Raw genomic sequence first — 16783 nt, forward strand, 5'->3', positions numbered from 1 at the left:
CACGGTGGCACACCCGGATAAGAGTTTGTGATACTCGGAGGAGAATTGTGACACTGGGTCACTATTTATAAATATATAAATGTGTCGTTAAACCCGCCATCACCCGACACAGCCAATTAGTAAGGTTTGTCACGTAAACAGAACGTGCCAATTCGTCACTAGTACAGCACACCGGTGTGTTGGATAGCAAAGCCACAACATTTACAATCTGAGTAACGACGTTTCGCCAGTAATTACAACCAGCTTCATCAGGCGACAGCCAGATTTGTGGAGAAATCTGTATAAACAAGGTAATGAGCAGAATTGAGAAAAATACAAACGAGATGGGATAAAACGATGATGCATAACGTGCGCGCAAGCCGGGAGTCGAAACGGGACCGCAGCCGCACCCCTCGCGTGCGATGCCTTGGGGGGGGGCGGGGAGGGACACGTGGTAAACGTGGCGCCAACGCTGGCCGTGGCCACGCGTGTCGCGCTCGCCTGCTGTCTGTCTGCGCAGCCAACTCGGTGCTCGAGGTTTGCAAGTTCAAGGACGAGGAGGACGGCTGCGTGTACCACTACACGGTGGAGAACTCCCCGGACGACCGCAGCGAGTACAGGATCGAGACGCTCAAGAAGAAGGGTGAGAGGCCGCGACACGGTCAGCCGTTGCCGGGTGGCTGGCTCCGGGAATTAAAAAAAAACTAAAACTGTGCGATTTTTTTGGTTCATGCCAAACATCAGAATCAGATTATTATAATTTTTTTCCCTGGATAAAAAAAAACGCCGAGCTTTTAAGGTTTTTTTTTCACACATGTCCAGCTGGCGTGGGGGGTCAGAAAGTTACAGCAATAAACGATATTTAAAATAATTAACCCGTAAAAACAAAGTTTTCACTATGAATCCTTTATGCGTGGCGGCTAGAGTCCTCTTGTCCTCTGGCTTGAGATGGCTACCACCTATGGGTCAGATGATTGCCGGCCACCATTAAGCAATTGGTAATTAAATCTAATTTCTTTTTTCCTAAAAAGTGTAACATTTTTGAAAAAAATTTTCACGAAAATAAATTGTCACGCACAACGAGTCTATGTGCAAAATGTCAGCTCGATTGGATCACGGGAAGTGGGTTAAAAAACTACCTAAATATTTGCACGGTCGTAAGCGCGCAAGCAAGCAAGCAAGTGAACTTAATATAAAGGAATGCAGAGAATAGGAAATGTAATCAAATCGCTATCAATAAATATAAATAACGTATAAAGGTTCAAATTGGACATCATTTCTCAACTCCCAAGGGCAGGCCCCCAAAGGTTAGTTTATCGAGATGCACTACAAATAAAAATAATAAAGTTAACATTTTGGCAGTTGTGTTGCTCGCAGCGTTTGATGATTTGTATTGCTGTGTTTGCATTGATTGGGCGAGAGTCTGCTAAGCCTCACGATAAAATGTGGGGTCACGCCGGGCTGATCTGCCATTGCGTGGCCAATCGTTGTGACGTGTGTGTATGTGTCAACGATGAGGGAACACGCTCAGGAAACTCCCTGCAGGCTACTTTAGATTAGACGTGCCTTGGGATTTCGACTGCTTCATGTTGATGCTTTTACAATCACGTAAATAATGACGACGTCGTCTGGGTGTTAACGGTGCGATGTGATCGCATCGTACAGTGTGCGGCGGCGTTGCGGTTTGGTGATGCGATTCGGCGGTGACATCGTGCGGTGGTCCGGTGGTCGCGACGATGTCGTTTTACTGCGCGGTGGTGATGTGGTGCGTTGCTGATGTGTGGTGGCGTGGTGCGGTGGTTGTGATGATACCGTTCACTGTGCGGTGGTGATGTGGTGCGTTGCTGATGTGTGGTGGCGTGGTGCGGTGGTTGTGATGATACCGTTCACTGTGCGGTGGTGATGTGGTGCGTTGCTGACATGTGGTGGCGTGGTGCGGTGGTTGTGACGATACCGTTCACTGTGCGGTGCCGACGTTTGTGTGACGCACGCGCAGGCGCGGTTATGACATAGCGGTGGCGGTGTGGCGCGGTGGTGGTGACGGTTATGACATAGCGGTGGCGGTGTGGCGCGGTGGTGGTGACGGTTATGACATAGCGGTGGTGGCGTGGCGCGGTGGTGGTAACGCCGTCGTCGTGTGCCGTGCGCTCGTTGCCGCTTCCCCAGAGTGCCCGGCGGCTGGCTTCCTGTGGCTCATCCCCCTCATCATGTTCCTCATCCCGCTGCTCGGCCTGCTCGCCTTCCTGTGCTGGAAGTGCTGCGTCGGCGGCTTCGCCTGCTGCAAGGTGACGGCTGACGCACGGCGCCCGGACAGGAACAACGCGCCAGGAGCATCCGGCCGCTACAAATGTCCACGTGGCAATAAGCCACCTGAGTGGAGCTCTCCTTTGTGGCCAGGTCACTTCTGAAAGAGAGCTATAGAGCTCAGTGGGCCTTGACCTGGTGAAATAAAAATGTAGTTTAGTTTAGACCAGGGCAGAGGGATACAGGGGCAGCAAAGGGACCGGTACAATTCACTCGTTATCACTGTGTATACGCTCTGCTGGAGGGTGACTGTGTACAGCTTGTACGGAGTGCACGAAATGCAAGATTGCTTTCGAAGTGAGCTGCAGACTCTTTCTCAGCGTATGGAGAGTGTGTGTGTGTAAATTCATCGTCCAGGCTTGAAGCTTGCGAGCCATTGTGATAATAGCTTCGAGAGGAGCGCCTGTTTTAATGCACTCCGAGAGGCTGGTATTCACACCTTCCAGATTTGAAGCTTTCGTGACTGCAAGGATTCATACTCATTGTTTTTCCGGTAAAGTCACGTAGGTAAATAATAATAATAGAAAAATAAAACAATAATAAATAATTAACAAATAAACCTAAGAGTATTCATACCTTCGCCACTTGTACATTACAACTACAGGAGACGTGAAGACCGCATTTAATGGGCTTACCTGAAACTTCCGTGTCACACTGATATTATACTCGTCATGTGGCGGGAAGAAAGTGGTGGTGCGGTGGTTCGTACAAAAATCTCCCCTATAGCCTTAACAGATTGTTGGGGCAAGTGCTGTTAACGGGCAATTATGAAGGCCGGCATGGCACGCGAGGGGGTGGGTGGCCAGCACCATGCCCGACCTCAGCGGCGATGTTTACACACCGCACCAGGTGCTCATTTGAGGCTGAGTCGACCTAGGGGAGGCCCAGGATCAGTTCTGATAATTACCACTGGCGTTGGCCGTGAGTGGGAATCGAACTCTGGTCACCAGGTTAGTAGCGCAGCGCGCTAACCGCTACACTACCGCTCCATTCGTACACACACACACACACGCACTCGCCATGAACCTGGCGACCTGAGTTCGATTCGTAGCCACGGCTGTCCTTGGTTCCACCCCCACAACTTCACAAACTCGCACTGAGCAGTCCACGTGGGGAAGTACGGTCGAATGACCCCTTCTGACCGGCACGGCTGCGTGGGGAGGCCTCCATCCGGAAGTGGATTGACTAAAGGGTCTGTGGATTAATGGAAATTATTACCCGTTACGTTGTCTGACCGTGTGACGTATCATCAGTATTCACATCTGATCACGTGGCTTCTTTTTCTCCACAGGGATACCAAAAGGTTCCGATTGGAGCCTGGACTAAAGGTGAGCACGCAGCCGTTTTCAGAGCTCATATCAGGACTAGCCTGAATGTAATAATAAAGGTGCCCCAATGTTTAAACGGCCGTGCCAGGAGATCAAACAGGCGAACCGCTGGCCTTGCAAGGTGCAGTGTGCTCACCATTACACCAAGGTGGATGAGATGGGTTGCTATCTACACGAGACACGGGGTGTCTACAGGAGAAAGGCTATTGGGGACATTGTCTACGTTTTTTTAAGCATCCAGGTAAGGCCCACTGAGCTATGTAGCTTTTTTTTCAGAGGCCACCTGGCTTATCACAAATGATAGCTCATCTAAGTGGCGTATGGTGTGGAAACTTATAGTAGCTCAATACTCGTAACGCACATTGATTCTAAATGTGGAGGGGAAAACCGGAGGACCCGGAGAAAAATCCACGCGACCAAAGGGAGAGAGAGACACGCACACTCCAAATACATAAACAGGCGTCAGGGTCAGGATCGAACACACGGCCTCCTGCATACCGGGCGAGGGAGTTAACATCTTTCCACAGCGGCAGCATTTCATTAAGGGTCTACAGAAGGTGGGCAGTGTCTACGGGAGACACGGGCGGCGCGGTGTCCGAGACGTTGCCGGAGCTTTGCCGGTTCGCTCGCCCACAGGTCGCACGGTGGGCTGGACGGAGGACCAGTACCTGTTCCACCAGAACGCGCTGACGGCCGACTACGTGGACACGCCACTGGCCCGCGCCGGGCCCCTGGGCGGCCCCGACATCGTCAAGTGGAAGGTGACGGACAACGTCCACAAGCCGGCGGCCACCATCCCGCCTCCCAGCATGCAGGAGACAGGTACGGCGAGAAGCCGGTGTCCCGCACGCCGGGAAGACCTTTCGGAGGCGCCAACCTCGTCAGCCTTCGGCGCTATCATTCGCGTTTTTATCGTTTTATTCCCCCCTCCCCGCCTTCCTCCCCACTCCCGCCGCCCTCCCTCCCCACCGATGATTTTGATCCCCAATTGTGCTGTCGGCATCACTTGATGAGACCGAGTGGCCGTTCGGGCATCTTGCGTTTTAGATTCTCTGTACATTTCCACGCGGTGAGGCACTTTGTTGAGCTGTCATTTGTGGCGAGGTCGCTTCTGAAAAATGAGCGAATAGTTCAGTGGGCATTACCTGGTAAGATAAAAGTTTCGTCTCATTCGTATAATTTTTTTCAAGTGATTCGTTTCCCTTTCCAACACTTTCCTTTTGTATTGTATGTTGTTATAACGCCATGACCCCGTGTCCTGACTAGACATCTGTGAAAAAGAGCTTTATAGCTCATGGAATTCCCCCCACTCCCACCCCACTATGTTAGAGAGTGGCCTATGTTTTCTCCGCACGGTTGGAACCCAGCGGCCGCCCTGGTTACCACTGCGGATGTATTCACTCTCAAATATTTTGCGCCGTCCGCTTCACGCTGGACGCTGGCAAATGATAAAAAAATTAAGAAAAATGTGCCCACAAATATTTCATTTCAGAACACGTTGTAATCATCGCCTCCATAATAAGGGCATGAAGACGAAATGTATGAGTTTACCAGCATAGGGAAGACGATAGTTGTCGGACGTGGTTCTGACCGCACCATCCCCGCCCCTCACAGAACTTGCCACCACCGTCTATGTCGGCTATATGGGGGATCTTTGTCTTTGTCAGTGTACCATGGCATCACCCTTCGCCTGGCGCGGCTCATGAATGATAACCTGGCGCAGCCGGGAACTCCGGAGAACAAGACCCTCATCAAGGAGGTGGAGCAAAATGTGAGTGGCACGGAGCACTTCCAACCACCACACACACACCTCTAAAAATACAAAGATTCCCCGTGTAGCCTTAACAGACTGTTGAGGCAAGTGCTGTTAGCGAGTAGCACCTATGAGGGCCGGCACGGCACACGAGGGGGTGGGTGGCCGGCCTTTGTATCCCCAGTGGCGATCATTTCACACACCTTACCAGGTACTCATTTGAGGCTGAGTCGACCTAGTGGAGGCCCAGTAGGCCCACTGGTGTTGGCCGTAAGCGGGAATAGAACTCGGGTTGCCGGGTTTGTAGCGCAGCTCGCTAACCGCTAGACTACCCCTCATCATGATCATCATCACCGATCGTCACCACTGCCCCACCAACGTAAGATGACACCGTGGCGCGGCTCGTTCTGGTTCAACCGGCGGGCCGATTGTTCATCTCACCTCGCGTTGTGTTTGCGCGTTTGCAGCTGAACACGGTGTACGGCAACGTCATCGGAACGCAAACCGTCCGCAACACGGTGCTGAGGTGCGTCACAGTCGTCCCAGCGTCCGCCACCCACTGAATCGCACCGACAATGAGCAGTGCACTTCACTCGTATCGTTTGGTGCTGTTGCTGACAAAGTGCCGTGGTGCTGCTAACACACTGTGTTCATTACTAACGCTGTGGCCTTAACAGGACCAAACATTTTTAATAGGCGATGTTTGGCAGTGGCCCTTCTGCATAACATTTGCTTCAGAGTGCACGTCCTTTTTGAGACGTTCATGGGGTAAATAATTGGCGTTGTTATTATTATGGCCATTATGTATAACACAAACTAATTCATGCCGACTTGTTTTGCTGTTACAGATTGCAGCCGAATGCTGGCAAAAGGTGAGAGTTTGTCCCTGACGGGCTTGCCTTACACCTCCCACGCAGATTATGTACCACGAGCAGACGTCTGATAACAAATAAATTAAGTTGAAAATAAACGTTGAGTTTTTTAAGAAGTCAAGTGACCTCAAGCTTCTAAACTATTTATGTTTTCGTCTGATGCCCATTTAAACATACTTCATTGCATACAGTCGTATAGATTTTATTTTCATGTATTTAATCTGCTATGTATGTATGTTGAACGTCTTTCGCGCCGTACGTAGCCAACCGTGCTTATCGTAGGTGCTAGAGTTTTCCTTGGGGGTTCCAGCAGTTCAGCAGTGGTTTGCACGCCATGCTACGAATTCGAAGGCCCGAGCCCGATTCCCGGCTCCAGCTAACGTCAGCGGCGGGCGATATCTGAACCCTCTCCTCCTTCCCGGGTGTCGTCCCTGGGTCCCGTGTCTCTTTCTCTCCGATGAGTCGTTACGTCTCTCCCCCACCGGCGCCGTCGCGAACCTCTCTCCGCGCAGGGACAGGAACGTGGTGGTGGACACGGTGCTCCCGGCGCCGCGCTCGGCCCTCCGGGAGATCATGGAGACCACGGAGAAGCAGGTGAACCTGGGCGCCTTCAGCAAGGTGCCCGTCGTGCCGGGCTTCTACACCGTGGCCACCGACCGCGGTGAGACCCCCGCACGCGCGGCCGCCTCCACGGCAAACAAAATACCCCGGCGGACGAGAGCCGAATAGGTCCGCGCTGAATGGCTCTCCGATGTGTTTTTCGGGCATTGTGTATCGCTACGGGATGCTCGGCACGATGTCCGACGTCGTTTCGCCCCACGTGCTGCTGAGCTTCTCCAGGAATTGAGGTGGGCAGCTCGCTTTCGCTCTCCCTTATCTAGCGTTGCTGCTGCTGCTGTTGTTGCCGGTTCTTGATGCTGATTGGCTCAGCTCTCTGGCGTAGGGCCGGCCAATGTTGTGCCGATTGGTCTGCGAGCATGTCGGAGTGCCACGATGCGTGCATACGAAGGGCAATGGGAAGTCCATCTCAAATCAACAATGGGACGTCTATATTCTTGGTTCTTTCGGTAAAGTCATTCGACCGTACTTATTATTTCCCTTCTACGTGACTTTACCGAAAGAACCAAGAATATGAATCCCTGCAGTCACGAAAGCTTTAAATCAACATGGGACGTCTGTGAATTGTTGAGGCAGGCAAAGTCTTTTGAAAAAGAGGCGTTTGGTCTGAACAGCCTCTCACGTGGTCTGACATAATTTAGAAGAAAGAACAAATGAATTCCATTGAGCGTGAAACCACTGTGGCATTGAGCCCAGCGCGGTGTTAATATTAAGAAGCCACTGGAGCTATGCACTTTTAAATCATCTAGATTGAGAATTTATTTCTTTAGAAATGCCTTTTTGTGTATTTTCCCCCCACACTTCCGTTTAGCGCGGTTGACTATGTACGGTGCGAAAGAAGTTCAACATACGTGCATAGAGACCGATAGACTCACACGGCGTCTCATAGGCTCACATAGAGACCCACACATCGATTGAACACTCTAGATTGAAAACTCAGTTCAACACACGTACATGCGTACGCACACGCACGCACCGTGAACTTACCCGACGTGTCTTTGACGGCGCGGCGCGACTCTGTCCCGCGCAGACGCCCACGGCGAGGTGGAGTACCAGGAGGGCGTGGACGCGCAGGACGTGCGCGTGCCGCTCTTCGTCAAGGAGGAGGACGACATGGAGAAGAAGCTGCTGGTGGAGGCCACGAGCGTCCCCGAGGGGCTGGCGCGCATCACGCGCCGCAACGTGCACATCACCATCATCAAGGACATGGGTGCGAGCCGCAACGGTCGGGGGGGGGGGGTGGGAGGTGGCCTCGTCGCCGTTGCGTCAAAGCACTCCTCACTGCATTGTGCTCCGGTCTCCGCCGACGCCCATTGGCTGGTGTGGCCCAATACGATCGGGCTGGTCCCTAGGACCAATCCGGCACGGGGTTGCCGTGGTGGCGCAGGAGATGTCGTCTCCCTCGCCCGGTGCGCAGGAGGTCATCGGTTGGACGCCGGACCCTGACGATGCCCGTGATGTATATTTGGAGTTTGCGTGTGCTCGCTCACCACGTGGAGGTCACGTGGATATTTCTCTGGGCTCCTCCGGCTTTGCCCTCGACAGTTATAATCAGCACCCGTTTAGATTATTTGGCTGCTTCTATAAATTCCCACGTGTGGTGGTGATGATGATGATGACGTCAGCCACTTGGATGAGCTATGATCACGCGTGGCCAGGTCGCCTTTGAAAACACAAACGTGGTATTGGAGAAGTCAATTGACAATAAGGGACGTAAAATTATTACAAAAACTCCAATTCCTTTATCACCAACGTTGTTTCTTTCTTAAGTTCGTTCAGCCAGCTGGCCACGATGGGCAAAGCCGATCCCACTCCCCACGCAGGCAACTGTAGAGCAGCACAGACTAGCTCGGCGTTCCTAGCCCAACGTTCGAACGCCAACGACGACGTCTCTAAGAGCCGTCGCGTCACCCGTTTCCCTCTTCCCACCGTCGCGCCCCGTGGCTGCAGCCAAGAGTATCGTGAGCTTCGTGCAGCCGGCGTACACCATCCGAAATGCCGTCTCCAAGGTGGTGGTGCCTGTGGACCGCAACATCCTGGAGGAGAGCCCCGCCCAGATCAAGTACCAGACCCACGACCTCTCAGCCATCGCCCGGCAGGTGCGGCCCTCGCGCGCTCACACAAAGATCTCCCCCCACTGCCCCACCCCCCCACCGTATAACCTGAACAGACTGTTGGGGCAAGTGCTGTTAGCGAGTAGTAGCACCTATGAGGCACACGAGGGGATGGGTGGCTAGCAGCACCATGCCCCGCCGCCTTTGTCTCCCCAGTGGCGATGTTTACTACACACCGCACCATGTTACTCATTTGAGGCTGGGTCGACCTAGGGGAAGCCCATGAACGTTTCAGATTATTGTTACCGGTATTGGCCGTGAGCGGGAATCGAACTCGGGTCACCGGGTTCAGTAGCGCAGCACGCGAACCGCTGCGCCACCGCTCCCCGCCGCTCGCTCGCTCGCACCTCTGTGCTATGAACTATCGGGACACTTCATCAAGAGTGTCTCATCACATTGCCGGAATAGGGGAGAAGGTGCTGCAAGGACGTTATTCTCCATATTATGAGACACGCAACTTTCCCCCCCACATGTTTTTCAAAGCATCTTATCGTGCACCTCATAGTCCGGTAGGTGTGTGTGTGTGGGAGCGGTAGACTGACGAACGGGCACATTATTATAAGTTGTTGCGTTGTATTTAATACAGAACAGTGGTACTGTGGAGGTAGGCGGCTACTCGGCTGGGCGCTTCTTTCACGCGCCGTGTCCACGATGGGCACGTCGGCAAAGTGGCAACCCTCCGGCTGGGAGACCGGCGCAGAGCTGAGGATTAAATTTTATTCTCAGACAATGGGGAAGGTTCACGCAGGCCACAGGACAGCGCACGCCCACCGGCTCGACTCCACTCCGGGCCACGTATGACTCGTGACGACCCCCTCCGCCCCTCCCTCCCTCCCTCCCTACCTCCCCCCCGCCTCGCTTCGGTCGCTTGGGCGCGGCGTGCTCAGGACTACGAGCCCACGGAGGGAGTCCTCAAGTTCACTCCGACGGAGAAGGACAAGGAGATCTCCATTCCGATCCTGCCGGCACGCAGCTCCCCGTCCCAGCTCTACGCCCAGCCGCGCCAGTTCGAGGTGGAGCTCTTCGACCCCAAGCTGGGCGCCCGCATCGGCCGCTACAAGCGCTCCATCATCACGCTCCTGGATGACCGCGGTGAGCGGGGTTCACTCGGAATTTCACCGCTCACTTGGGAGACTCAAGCCGGGCTCAGAATCGGCGATCTTTACTTTAGGCCGCAGGAGGAGGAGGAGGAGGGGGAATCCGATGAGCTGTGAAGGTCTTTTTTTAATAAATGTTCTGTAGGGCGCGGGTCAGCAAGGTTACAACAGCAAACAATGCAAAAGAAAAACGAGTGCAAAAATAGAGAAAATGGTAAGCAAGTAACAAAATGTGAATAATTAGTTAACAAAGTCCAATTGATCGAGATTGGGCAAGGCAGCCAAAACAACAACAAAACCAGTCCTGGACCACACCGAGATAATGCGGAGTCCCCCAACAAGTAGGTGACACATTACAATGAGCCTTGGTTGTTCCATAGTTAAGGTGGCAGCAGCGGCGGCGGCCTAAGTTTCTAACACATCAGTAGCGGGACGGCGGAGGCAAACCGCGCGACCGCCTGACCTTACCTCCCCACGTCCCGCACAGACCCCGGCCTGCTGGAGTTCTCCAAGACCTCGCAGGTGCACAAGCAGGGCCAGGCAGAGATCCACGTGCCGGTGGTGCGCACGCGCGGCCACGACGGCGACGTGCGCGTCAAGTGGAAGACGCTGCCCTCGCTGCCGTCGCGCCCCTCCGCCTACCAGAACATGTCGGGCGAGCTGGCGATGCCCGACGGCGAGATCCAAAAGAGCATCACCATCCCGTACCGCCAGCCCGTCGACCCGACGCGCGACGACAACTTCCAGGTGGTGATGTACGAGCCGTCGGGCGGCGTGGCGCTGGGCCAGCGCAAGGAGACCGTGGTCACCGTCAGCGCGCACGGACAAGGTGAGCGGAGCGCGCTCCGGGGGACCGCCGCCCGGCACTCGTTACGGGCCGCGTGTGGCGGTCGTGGTCGTGTTGGGCAGGCCCGGCGGGGAACTGTCCGGGTCGTGCTTTATTGTGCAGGCCAGGTAGTTTCTTTTTGCAGGTCAAGGCCCACTGAGCTTTGTAGCTGTTTTTCAGAAGCGACCTGGCTTTCACAAAGGATAGCTCAACGAAGTGGCTTAGCACGTGGATATTTATAGCAGCCAGAAACGCTAAACGCACGTTGATTCTAAATGTGGAAGGAAAAACCAGAGGACCCAGAGAAAAATCCACGCGACCACGGGGACAACATGGAAACTCGAAATATACAGGCGTCAGGGTCGGGATGGAACCCACGGACTCCTGCATACCAGGCGAGGGCGATAGCATCTCACCACCGCAGCGAGTTGTGCAGGCCAGGTACTGTACAAGCTAAGTGTTACATTGGACTGGTGTTGTACAAGCCAGGTGTTGTTGTGCAAGGCTACGTTGGACAGGACCGTCGTTACATAGACCAGGTTGTTACACAGAGCAGGTTTTTGTGCACAGCGGTTGTTGCTGTGAAATCTCAGCGCCGGATGCTGTGTTTGCGCTGGGCGGGCACTGAGCTGTGCGCTGGGCGCGTGTGCCGCAGAAGTCATCGTGCCGGACAGCATGCAGAAGTCGCACATGGACATGTCCGGCCCGGGGGACGTGGAGGCCGAGGCTCTGAATGGGAAAACGATCCGTATCAACTGGACGCCACCGCCCGGAGCCACCGTTAACGGATACAAGGTGCGCAGGGGTCGGCAACCAAAATAACAAGAAGAGCCATTTCTTTCCAATTCGGTACAAAATTCAATATTTCAAGAGCCGCAATGCATACTGTACATACGTACATATGGTCAAGAAGCAACCCGTAAAGAGCCGCATGCGGCTCCGGAGCCGTAGGTTGCCGACCCCTGAAGGTGCGGAACGGCTGTTTGTGTGCAGCTTGTTGTCCTTCCCCTCCGATTATCACGGTTGGCTATGTATGGTACGAAAGAAGTTCAACGTACAATACATACAAGTGCCAGATTATCCGTGTAGCAAAAGTAGCATATGATACGGGTCCTGCACTTTCAAGGGCCCCGCGCTAAATGCTTTCAAGCTATCAATTCCGGTTCAGTGATTCTACACTTGCTTTATTACTATAATACTATACTGCTTTCAACTTTTATGAACAGCTGGTTGTTTAAGGTTAGCGATTTGTCGTATTTTCTGGCTGTATATCAAATGAAACAATACAATTACTTTACTGTGAAAGTGAAAAATTTGTTTTTTAATGTATATATATTAATTTTAGGGCCCCTTTATAACATATGCTACAGGCCCCGCACTAGCTTAATCCGGCACTTCATACAAACATGTGTTTTACAGATACATACAGGTAACACCGACCTGTGGGTAAAATGACGACGTAATACGTTATTTCCCACAATGCATTGTCTCATCTGTTCAATCTCGTTTAGTCAATTGGCATAAGCAGTAAAAAGCTGCATACAAAATTGCATGAAACTAAATCCATCACAAGCCTGACCCATCCACCCGCTGCCCGAGATGCTCGAGGCTTGTGACTGGAGGAGGCTACTTACGGTGGAAACAAATGACAAAATGTGCAGTGGACACCTACGCGGCTACCTGCCCATAGATCGCGATGACGACGACGATGTTGATGACGACGGCCATCTCTTCGACGTCTCATCGCGTTGTGCCGCGCGCCGTTCGCGAGCGAACGCGAGAGATCCGCTCCGACAGCGCGCAGGAGCGTCACGCTCTGACTCGGTGGCCGCGCAGGTTCGCTACTGGATCGACGGGGAGGACGAGGGCGACGGGCAGCTAGTAGAGACCAAGACGACGGAGGTGCAGCTCACGAGCCTCTACGCGTACTGCGACTACCTGATGTGCGTCTACGCCATCACCCCACGCGGCCTGGGGCCCGCGTCGGAAGTGGTGACCTGCCGCACGCTTGAGGAAGGTGAGGCTGCCCGTGGAACCGGTGGTCAGCTGATCTGTGAGATCCGTGGGATATGTTACGTCCATCAGAGCCACCAGTTCTATCTGATATATGTGTATGTATGTATGTACAGTTCGTGTGTGCGTGCGTGCGTTCGTGTGTGTTTGGGCAAGTAAATTGCTGACCCGCCCCCACTGGACATCCGAGAAAAAGAGCTTCATAGCTCATCAGATTCCTCCCTCCAGTATAAATAAAGATTCTGATTCTGATATGTGTGTGTGTGCTGTGCTACAAACCTGGAGACCCGAGTTCGGTTCCCGCTCACGGCCAACACCGGTGACGATTATCTGAACTGTTCCTTGGCCTCCCCTAGGTCGACTCGGCCTCAAATTAGTACCTAGGACGGTGTGTAAAAAAAGCATCGATACTGGGGAGACAAAGGCGGTCGTGTGTGATGCTGCCCACCCTCTTGTGTGCCACTCTGTCCTTCATGGGCGCCCGCCAACAGCACTTGCTCCAAAAAAGTCTCTTCAGGTTACACGAGCGGGGGACGGGGAGGTGGGAAACATCTTGACCTTTGCACGTGTACAAACGCACGTGTACAAACGCACGTGTACAAACGCACGTGTGTGCCACCCGCGTGCGCGTGCAGTTCCGGGTGAGCCGGGCCGCCTGGCCTTCACCATCGTGTCGGCCACCACGCTGCAGCTGAGCTGGGGGGAGCCGCCCGAGACCAACGGCCTCATCACGGGCTACGAGGCGTCGTACACGCCCATCAGCGAGGACGGACGTGAGCCCCCCCCCACCGCCCCCCCTCCCCCCCGCCAACCGCAACACCGCAGAGCGCACCGGGCACGCTGCGGCGTATCACGTGGTGCGTCGGCGCACGCTGCGCGGTACATAGCGGACAGCGTATAGTGGAGAGTGTATAGGACAGAGCACGCGGTGCAGAGTGGATAGTGGATAGTGCATGTAGTGCGTAGCGCATATTGCACATTACACAATGCATATTGCATCATGTCACATCACACATAATGTTTAACGTATAGCACAGCGCATATTGCGTAGTCCGTTCGTGCACAGTCCATAGCGCATAGCATATGCGGTAGTAGTGCACAGCGCACATTCGACAGCGCACAGCAGTGTGGATAACGTTTCATAGCAGCACGGTCGTCTGTTGTTGCAGGCTCCATCGGGCAGACCAAGCGCGTGGAGGTGCAGGGCAACAAGCGGCGCGTGATGCTCATCGAGAACCTGCGGCCCATGGTGCCGTACCGCTACCTGGTGCGGGCGCGCAACAGCGCCGGCTGGGGGCCGCCACGCGAATCCACCTTGAACATCGCCAACCAGTCCACGCGGCCCCTCTCCAGTGAGTGAGCCCCGGCGCCAGCGGCTCGCTCGCCTGGGAACGCCACGGCGGCGGCGGCGGCGCGTTGATGTTGCCGTGCGGTGGCAATGAAGGCAACGGGCGACGTGGCTGTAATGTCTCTTGTTCACCCGACGCACCCCACCCCACTGCAGTCTGCCGAGTGGTGGAGGGTGTGGGGGTTGGGATTGAGCCGGGTTCTCAAGCGCAGTGAGTTGACGGTGTCAGCCCGGTCACCGGCGACGACTTTTACCGGGCAGAGATCCACAGACTCACGTGGAGAACCGGGCGCTCACCGAGACTGTGCGTTGATTCAAAGCGGCTTCTCAGGTTCCGCACTCGATGTGACTAAACTGCAGCTCTAAGGATTTAAAACATCGACTCGACCGAACAATGTGGCCCCCTTGCTAAAGTCTCTTTGCTCACCCATCCCTGGTGCAGGGGTAGCTAGCCCACCCACCCCCTCCACCCCTCCACCCCATCGCCCACCCGCACCCCCTGTTCCCCTGTCCCCCCGCACTGCCCCCCTCTGCGCCGCATGACCGAGCGCTGTGCCCCCCCGCAGTCCCCATCATCCCGGACGTGCCCATCGTGGACGCCCAGGGCCCCGACGACTACGCGGGCTTCTACATGTACGGCGCCATGGAGGGCGGCGGCAAGGCGCTGCCCAGCACCTCCGACGACTCCTACAGCTACCATACGCTGCCCTCGAAGCAGGGCCAGACAGGTGACAAAGGCAAAGATCCCCCGTGTAACGTTAACAGACCGTTGGGGCAAGTGCCGTTAGCGAGCACCTATGAAGGCCGGCACGGTACACGAGGGGGTGGGTGGCCAGCGCCACGCCTGATCACCTTTGTCTCCTTTGTGGCGATGTTTACTACACACCGCACCGGGTACTCATTTGAGGCTGAGTCGACCTCGGGGAAGCCCATGACCGGTTCAGATAACCGTCACCGCTGTTGGCCGTGAGCGGGAATCGAACTCGGGTCGCCGAATTTTCGGTCGTGCAGCGCGCCAACCGCCATCTCTTGACACAATGCCGACGGCACAATTGGGATTTGAACCCAGGGGCTCTGACCTCTGTGCCACGGGACCACCGCCTCCGCCGTGTCTCTCCCCGACCCCTTCACGTCGGCGTGGCCGGCGACGTCGCCCAAACTCGCCACGCGTTTCGCCTCCTCCCCACGTGCCAACAGGCGGCAGTTCGATGACCACGAGCACGACGATCCACCAGAGCCACCACCACCAGACCATGCTGGGCACGCTGGAGCTGCCGGGCATGTCGGGCGGCTCGCAGCACATGCACACGCTCACGCGGAGCACGCACGGTGGCTCCTCAACGCTCGGCGACGCCTACGGCTGGGGTGAGTCGGGGCGGGCGGGTGAGCGAGCGACGCGCTCGGATTTCACAGAGGGGCACAAAGTTTCAGGACGTTGTCGTGAAAAGAAGAGGGATATGTTTACCGCACTGGACGAGGGGAGACTCACACGTAACAGTCGTTGTCTTGAGTGATTGTGTTGCTGTTCCACAATGTCCCCGGGAAGATCTCCAAGAACAACAGCTGCCTCAAGCATAGGACGATCCGCTACGCACAGCGTACAAGACGGGCGGCAAACGGACACGTCGCCCAATGCTGGCCTTCCTCCGGGCCTCGGGGTGGGGGCTCGCAGGTTGGGCGTTAATCCCAGGCCTCAGGTCTGTGGGAGCCTTACAGAGGCCTAAAGAAGCTTTCGGGGGGGGATCCTCATCTGACATTTTGCTCCCAAGCCTCCCCAAATGCCTTTGAGTAGGCCTGGGCCCCTCCTCTATTGGGGTGGGGGGGGGGGGGGCAAAGACGGCCAGAGTGGTTGAGCAGAAACGAAACGGTGCTGCTTCCTTGATTGCACGCAACCTTATTCTCTTCTGCGAGTGTTGCGCGACATCCGACGATGAACGCTGCAACCTCGTTGCTTCTCGAGTGCGAGGCAGTCGCACGTCACCGAGTCATCCACGATTGACGTGCGGAGGTTTAGAGGGGTGAAACGCCCGCGATAAAATGGTGGACTCTGCACACGGCCCAGCCCATGCAATGTGTGTATCATTTTATCCACCTCACCGCTCGACCTGCTGTTTGATAATAACTCTTTATTGACGGATGATACATTTGTAGTCACCCTGTGCACAGTGTTCCCTTCGTTATTCGAAAGGGGTCCGTTCTGGAGATGCTCGTGAAGAGCTAATTTTGTGGATAATGATATCGGCTTGTGAAAATCTTTTTAACGAATTACCTTAAAGAAATATGTAAATAAGCTATTAAATACATGAAAATTATCATAACACTAAAAAGTAAAAATGCACGTGCATTTAATAAATAACAAATATTTAAGTAGTAAAAAAAACTTTTTTATAAATGCGGTCATGTAGCGTTCCAGATGCTTTGCGTGGATAGCCAAAATCGCGGATAGCAAGTTCGCGACTAACGAGGGAACACCGTATTACATTCCCATGGTCTGTAAATGAACCGACGTGTGGGCCCATACACAGTGCACG

The 16783-nt window shown here is 54.5% G+C and overlaps 1 protein-coding gene across 1 annotated transcript in view; it reads left to right on the forward strand.

Moving 5' to 3' along the window:
- ITGB4 (integrin subunit beta 4) overlaps positions 1–16783 on the forward strand; it is a 65863-nt gene that overhangs the window by 36442 nt on the left and 12638 nt on the right. The window contains 18 exon segments of the mRNA XM_061558598.1: positions 500–622; positions 2146–2264; positions 3575–3611; positions 4248–4433; positions 5279–5382; positions 5832–5890; positions 6213–6236; positions 6749–6897; positions 7885–8064; positions 8805–8953; positions 9856–10060; positions 10553–10894; positions 11547–11686; positions 12728–12908; positions 13540–13677; positions 14074–14256; positions 14819–14980; positions 15450–15617. Coding sequence (XP_061414582.1) covers positions 500–622; positions 2146–2264; positions 3575–3611; positions 4248–4433; positions 5279–5382; positions 5832–5890; positions 6213–6236; positions 6749–6897; positions 7885–8064; positions 8805–8953; positions 9856–10060; positions 10553–10894; positions 11547–11686; positions 12728–12908; positions 13540–13677; positions 14074–14256; positions 14819–14980; positions 15450–15617 — 2649 coding nt within the window.

Source organism: Lethenteron reissneri, chromosome 3, assembly GCF_015708825.2.
Source record: "Lethenteron reissneri isolate LAM-NWPU_2019-01 chromosome 3, ASM1570882v1, whole genome shotgun sequence".
NCBI classification, from domain to species: domain Eukaryota; kingdom Metazoa; phylum Chordata; class Hyperoartia; order Petromyzontiformes; family Petromyzontidae; genus Lethenteron; species Lethenteron reissneri.